Source organism: Anneissia japonica, unplaced genomic scaffold (assembly GCF_011630105.1).
Source record: "Anneissia japonica isolate Jap-2015-1 unplaced genomic scaffold, ASM1163010v1 scaffold287833_len2544123_cov190, whole genome shotgun sequence".
Classification (NCBI taxonomy): Eukaryota; Metazoa; Echinodermata; class Crinoidea; order Comatulida; family Comatulidae; genus Anneissia; species Anneissia japonica.
Window position 1 is genome coordinate 1,735,052 of NW_022757233.1, and position 7,841 is coordinate 1,742,892.

The 7,841-nt window shown below is 35.7% G+C and overlaps 1 protein-coding gene across 1 annotated transcript in view; it reads left to right on the top strand.

Moving 5' to 3' along the window:
- Positions 1-4,602, top strand: part of LOC117124615 (piwi-like protein 1) — a 33,581-nt gene extending 28,979 nt beyond the window's left edge. The window contains exons 14-17 of the mRNA XM_033270912.1: positions 1,200-1,373; positions 2,214-2,339; positions 2,931-3,078; positions 3,486-4,602. Coding sequence (XP_033126803.1) covers positions 1,200-1,373; positions 2,214-2,339; positions 2,931-3,078; positions 3,486-3,602 — 565 coding nt within the window. The 3' untranslated portion in view covers positions 3,603-4,602. The remainder of the gene's footprint in view (positions 1-1,199; positions 1,374-2,213; positions 2,340-2,930; positions 3,079-3,485) is intronic.
- The last annotated feature ends 3,239 nt before the right edge of the window (positions 4,603-7,841 follow it).

Below are 7,841 nucleotides of genomic sequence, written 5' to 3' on the forward strand. Positions count from 1 at the left end.
GTATATGTATGTATGTAGGTATGTGCATGTTATGTGTACGAAACTAAACGCTTATGTTCATGGTAATTTGCATCTTATATGGAGGGCTGGAATGAATGTACCTTTTTCGATTTTGTGCGTAGTGGTTACGTAGATATTTTTTAAGCTGAAAAGGATAAATCCCAGCCCTGGGTCCTAATTTACAACATGTTTTATTTTGAAAAGTGGTTGATTCTTGAAACAAGGTATTAAAAGTCGCACCTATATATTGTACTACATTTTTTACAGTGTAAACAATCAATTATAAACAGAAGTGCAAGCCTAGAGAGTGTGTCCCCTGTATAAAGATAAATAATTTGCCTTGTATTGAGAAATCTTTATGTAGGGCCTTAGGACACAGTGGTGGTGTCAGGATTTTCTTAAGGATGGGGGAAAGGTGTGTGAGGCAGTGGAAGGCTGATTTCTCAGAGTATAGCATAAGTTGGCAACATAGCTTAGCAATCCTGGCTTTGCCGAAGTCTGCTCTGTAAAAATATTTTATACTTTTGATGAGTTTCTTGTATTTTCTTATTTTTATTTTACATGTATTACTAATGAAATTTGGATTTAAATAGCTATTTGAAAATATGAATATTTATTATAGTGCTAGAACATTGGATTCATTGCATTCGGTGGATTCTTGCACTATATAAATTGTTACGATAGTTTTTTTTTTAATTTTATTTTTTTAAATTTTATTAAATTTCCTGGAGAAAAAATGAAAATAAACAAAAAGTAAATAATTCAAAGAATTGCACACTGTCGAGTAGCTCTCCCTACTAACATTACATTATAAAACACAAGAAAAAATATCCTAAAATTCAATTATTTTTCTTACTTGCGGTGTTTTAAATCTCTTCTAAACCATTCAAAATTGTACAAAGTTTTATCACAAACATCACAGGGAATATGTTACCAAATTTGTGGGAAGTTCTCAAATAAAGAATATTTAAATCCATTATTTCTACCATACTTATGTTTAAAAGTGAGAGTTTCTGGATATGTTCATTAATGACCAGGTATTCCAATATATCAAAATCAATTAAATTATGTAAGCATTTAACAACAAAAATAATGCTATGGAATTTCATTTTTGGAAACATATCAGGTAAGTTGAGGATTCTAAACCTGTCTGCAAAATCGCCTTCAACCCATACGCTATACATGATTGCTTAACTCAGCTTTCTCCCCTTCTGTGTAGCTTCTCTACGCAATTACCACAACATCAATCAGGCATTCCCATCAAGAATCGTGGTGTACAGGGATGGTGTTGGTGAGGGCCAGACACCAACCTTAATTGAGCATGAGCTCCCACAGATGCTCAAGTGCATTCAACAGCTCATTACTGGACCAGAGTGAGTACCTTTTAAAACAGTTAATTGTGTGTGTATTTGCTTATTCTATATATTTTAAAGCTCTGTCCAGATCACCAAATTTTCTCTCACAAAAAAACTGTTATATGCCCATATATAGTCATGATATGCCTGTATATGGTCATGATGTGATGTCATCATCACCATATTTAGGCATGTCACATGTTTTTATCAAATAAAATTTGTTAGCAGGGGTCCAAAGTCTCTTGGAACTGGCAGGAGTCTTCCGGAAATCTGGACGGCGTCCCACGCTCCCGCAAACTAGCAAGAATCTCCCGGAATTCTCTGAAAATTCATAATTTTGCATGTTTTCACTGTTTTATTGTCAAATTTTTCACGCAAACATTGCCTAAGGGTATCACTATGTGCAGAAAAATAAAATCAAATGTGAAGCTCATTAACCAGATCAGTGGTGGATTCAAGAAAAAAAACAAAACAAATATACGTCAGAGAGGACCATTTCCGGCCATCTAGAGGTGCCATATTTTCTTACTCCACCTCCATCCATGGTACGGCTGAGGTGGTTTAGACCCTGGTGAAAATACCTCTCCAGCCCCTACCCCCACCCTTCGACCCGTTACCGCAGATCTCCCGGAAATGACTTCTTCCAACTTGGGACCCCTGTGATAGTCTGGACAGGGCTTGATATTGCTTAAAGTTGTTCTCATATTATGTAATGCCCTGTCATTGAATTTGTTATAGGCAGTCTTGCTTAATTGTTATTAAGAAAAAACTAATGCCACAGACATGCTATCTAATATGTGTATAGATTTGAAATTAATGATTATTGAACTCATTGAAATTTTTGTTGCTGTTTAACAGGCCAGCCCTTACTATGGTGATAGTTAGGAAACGCATCAGCACTCGACTGATCCTGAATAGCAATGGTCAACTGAGCAACCCACTCCCTGGAACAATTGCCGATTCTGTTATTACCAAACCAGAGAAGTGAGTTTTAATTTATTCTTACAGTACGTTAATTAGACAAGGCTGTTTCCACCATAGCCATTTTACAAGTCTGTAAAATGTTTCCATCAAACACTATTTTTGAGCATAGAAAATAGTGATAAACAGATGTTTTGGTGAAGCAGTAAATCATTAGGCAGATTTCACAACCTTACGAAAACAATAACGAATACGTCATGTCATTATCGTCATTCTGTATCTGTATGGCTTACTGCACAGAACCTCACATCTGAGTATATTAGTGCAGGCGCAGAGTTTTTTCAAGACGTCCTACGCATTGAGTGCCTGGCTTTAGGCGACTCTTGTAGTTTTTTATTGCGAACAACTATGTCCTTCAATGCTAGCCTGTTATTTCAGGAGGACATCTGAACCTTCCGTTGCATTCAATTGGTAAAACTGGGTTTTACTTGGATTTAACCTACAATCTAAAACCAAACTGAATTATGGGCTGGGCTCATATACTCTGAAACACAGTAGTAAACCTGGGAATGAAAGAGGAATAAACTTGTTTAAATTACTATTTATTTAGGAGAGTTGTTAACATTATCTTTGTTTTTCTTTTCTTTTTTCTAGGTATGATTTTTACCTGGTTTCACAATCTGTGCGTCAGGGCACCGTCTCCCCAACCAACTATGATGTGGTGTGGGACAAGGCAAACCTCAAACCAGATCACCTTCAGAGGTTGACATACAAGCTAACCCACCTCTATTACAACTGGCCGGTAAGTCATTCTGAAGAATTTAACAGCAAATATTTCTCCTCATTCTCGTTCTGATTTAATAAAAACAATAAAGTAATGAATAATAATTAGACTTTTTTGTTGAATGGAAGTAATATACAATACAACTAAACATTACCCTCTTCTAATGCATTATTATTTGTATTAGGCCCTATTAGTGTTAAAAAATAATAAAATGTAAGTGTTAATTTGTTAACATAACATTGTATGTATTTTTTAAATGTGAGGTGTGTTATTTATACTTTTTGTAATTATGAAAGTACATATGACCATTGGCACTCAGGCCAGAAAAAAAATAGAAATTCCCTTCACCCCCATCAAACTTTCTTTAATAAGTGATTAATCATATTGGTGTTTCTATTTTTTTTTTTTTTTTTTTTTTTTTGTAGGGAACCATCCGTGTGCCAGCCCCATGCCAGTATGCTCACAAGTTGGCATTCCTTGTCGGACAGAGCCTTCACAAAGATCCACGTCGTGAGCTTGCTGATCGCTTGTTTTTCCTCTGAGAAGATAAAGTAAATAAAAAACTAAAGAAAATCAATCTTGTGCAGTTGACAAGAATTGAAGAAGCGTTCCATTTTCAGGAAAAAAAATTGGATTTTAGCTTTAATGTTGAAAGTTAAGAGCTGTGGGAAAAATTTAATTTTAAAGAAAAACACAGCTGTGATTTTTATGAGTGAAGTTGGTGGTAGGTCATTTCTTGGATATCTGTTGAGATAATAGGGGACAAAATATCTAGAAAGAAAAACAGAATTATAAACGATTTTTAAATATGGTTGTGTTTAAGAAGTATTGAATTGAATAATTCAAAAATTACTTGCGTTTTAGTGTATTCAGGGATAACAGAATATTAAATGAAGGTGCTATGTTTTCAATCCAGATAAACACGGCAATATCAAACAATTCCAATGATTTAGAGCACCTGTGATTATTTGTGGGGGTGATATGACATCAACATGGACATATATGAGACAATGTGCCCAACTTTCAGATGTACATAACCAATTCTGTGAATGACATATTTTCTAAACATTTTGTTTTAATAGGTTCTTATAAGGCTAGTAAAATGCTTTCATTTGCAGAATGTTGCTTAAATTGTATCAATATATTTTTTGTTATAATGCTTTTTTTTAATCTGTTATAACATGTTGGTCAAAGGAAAAGAAATACGACCATTTTAACAAAATCTTTTGTATTTTGATGTGTGTCTTAGTGGACCAAAGCTTGTGAATTTAGAGTAGATCTCTTGCATTCCTAGTTATTTTAACAGCATGATTTTGTATTATAAAATAAAAATGTTTAAACTTTCATTATTGGCTATTGTTCATTACTGAACTAATGCTTTTGTTTATTGCCGTTTTACAGTATATGGTGTATGGGAAGCAGAGGATATTTTTTTACCTTGCCTACACACTATTATTTGCATTTTTATCAGAAATGAAATTTGCATTTATAAAAGGTGTTAAGAAGTTGAACAATAAAATATTTAGTGTTCCTTAAATAAAACTCCTGAAGCAGTTTTTTTAATTCAAGCAACAAGTACGACTGTAGGGGTTAAAAAATAGATGCCTATCTGGAAAAGTAGAGTATTGCCATGAAGTAGAGGGCGATCTTTAAAAGATTGCAAAAGTCGTTCGTATTGTGCAAGTGCTGCGTCTTATCGCATACTGTACACAAATTTTGATCTCTTCGAATTCTAAGAAGACATTCTCCCCCCCCCCCCCCGGTAGTTTTTTTTTTTTTTTTTGTTTCAAAGCATGTATGCAAAATCAGGGCATCGGCCCTCTTGCTATTCTTTACTGTTTGGTTCAAGGTTAATAAACACTTTATTAATAAAATAAAAATGTACCCTGGGACTTGATAGACACAATACTTACCATGCTACTAATTACAACCACATACAAAATATTATAAAATGTAGAAATCTCGAATGTCTGAGTGCAATGGAAAGAATGTGTGTATGAGTTAGAAGATGCACTGCTTCATTCAATGGTACAGTGCACAGAATAGAATGAATTGTTTTTCAACAAATGAAAATAGACTTTCCATTTACCTTTTAAGAAGATATTCATTTATTTGTTTTATAATACACCAAAAATTTAAAACGTCAAGTCTAAATTTCTTCGTGCGGTGACATCAGGAAATAGCTAGGATTTGAACCTTTTGAAAAAAAGTCATTTTACAATGAATTGTTTGAAGTTTGCAGTGGAACAAAAATGAATCGCACAAAAATGTATGCAAATGAAATCAAGTGATGCATATAAATAAAATACAGGTATTAGCATTTCAATGGTGTAAAATGACAGGTGAGGAGGATTGCAGGTTTGGTATATTACAGTGGTTCCTATGGCTTTATAATGAATTTCAGCCTCAAACTTCTTTGAAAATTTTACTGTGTAGAACTATTTTTACTACAGTATTTTAATGATTTGAAATTGAGTGTCCTCTTCCATTGGCTAGCTGGATACGAATGATCGCACCTCCCTTTTCTGGATGCAAGCCACTAAATACGTTGAAGGGCAACATTCCACAAATTTAAGTACCAGTATTGCAGAATGACAGGTGTGTTAGGTCATTTCAGTGGCAGTGGTGGTGCCGGAAATTTGCCAACAAGGGGTCCAAAGTGTCTGACGGAGGGTTCCGAACCAAGGTGGTGACGAAGCCTCAATCGATGGGCTGGAATTAAAAAAATCCCAGTTAGGGTTCATGGAAGCGTTTTTATGACTTAATTTGGTCCTAAATTTGTTTTAGCATTATTTGGATAAGCAATATTTTATTTTTTTTTAATTAATCTGAGGACCTAGTCGTTCATTGGACGACAGGGGGTACAGGCTTGTCCGACAGGGTGTACAGGCTTGTCCGACGGGAAGGTGAAATTCCCACCCTGTTCCCCACTGGCGCCACCACTGAGTGGAGGGGAGATGTCACTGACGGGAAGACCGAAAATCAATTAAATAAGCAGCGAGTGCTGGGGCTGAAGCGGTATTTTCTCACATCTGTGAAAGTCTCTCCCTGCAACCCCCTTCCCCTTCAAATTCATGACCCGCACCTCGATCCCTGAGGGTTTTCCCAAGCGTTCCCCCACACCCCAGAGCAATTCATACTCACCCACCGTAAATATCCTGCGTACGAGCCTGAGTATACACTTATATAGTTGTCTCAATTTTAAGACTGTCTGTCATGAGTTCAACAAACTGAAAAATCCAATTCCATAATTGCTTAATGGGAGATCCAGGTATTATTTGTTTTTGTTTGCTATATTGTTATATTACAGCTTACGTCTGAGCATCTTACAAAAAACAAGTCCGTCGCTGCAACTTTCTTTATTTTATTTAATTTAGATACTAACATAATTTCATTTTTTATATTATGCCACAGTCAATTTTAGAACATAAAAATAATAACAGTAGTCAGGGGGACTGATGAAAGATGAGGCGCGAGTGTCCGAACTGAGCGAGAGTCTCAGGAAAGAGCCCTTTGTAGGGCCAAGTAGGGCCGGGTGCAAGGGAAGATTCTCCTGAACTCTAGCACCTTCATCATTAATTGAGTTGATTGATTACTTTTAATATTTAGCATGGTAATTTTCTGATAAGCTTTACAAAAGAATTTCTTTTACAAAACAATAGAGGGGGTGTACGCCCCATCTAAATCCGCCACTGGTTGTCTTCTATGAAACATTACTTCTATGTCAAGATTTCAAATGAAATTTGAATAAAAAGTGGTATCATCAGTGCTGAAGCTTACGATGGCACACAAGTACGATGGCCCACAAGGGACACACTGCAAAGAAAAAGAAATGCTGAAAACAAAAAAGAAACGCTGCAAACAAAAAAGAAATCATGGAAACAGAAAAGAAACGCTGCAAACAAAAAAGAAACGCTGCAAACAAAAATAGAAAAGATGCAAACAAAAATGGAAACGATGCAAACAAAAATAGAAAACAACAGCAAACAAAAAATGAAACGCTGCAAACAAAAAAGAAATGCTGCAAACATAAAAGAAACGCTGCAAACAAAAAATAAAAACACTAGCAAACAAATAAAGAAACGCTGCAAGCAAAAAATAAAAACACCAGCAAACAAATATAACGCTGCAAACAAGAAAGGAAATGCTGCAAACAAAAAAATGAAACGCTACAAACAAAAAAAGGAAACCCTGCAAACAAAATGGAAAAGCCTTTGCGCGCGCGCATTTCATATTAGTTGGCAACAGACTGAGGACAGGTCAGATGAGAGATGCTAAAAAGAAGACATTTTTGCCTGAATCCGAGTCAATTGAATGATTTACCCTTTATTCCAGTTCCAAAGCGACAACCAATGTTGTACGTCCACGGCTGGTGGCTGAGCGCGCCTTGGCGCTGCTACCCTCTAACGAAGGCTTGGCCTAGCGGTACGCGTATTTTGGGGACCTACAGAAACCTTGAATATTTCATTCAATAAACTTGTTCCATGTTAAAATAAACAGTAGGAATGTGGTATAGTGACGCATATGATGTGCAGACACCAACTTAGGATGGACGAGATTAAGGGCTTCGTTTTGTAGACACCCCTATATGGGTGTCAACAAAACGAAGACCGAAAAACGAAGACCCACATTTTTTTTTTCTCTCAATAGTAATAAAATAATGAAACATGTACTTGGCAACTGTTTTATGATGATTTTGAAATACTTTCAATAAGATAATTGAGAAATAATTGGAGGTCTTCGTTTTTCGGTCTTCGTTTCTTCGTTTTGTAGACACCCAT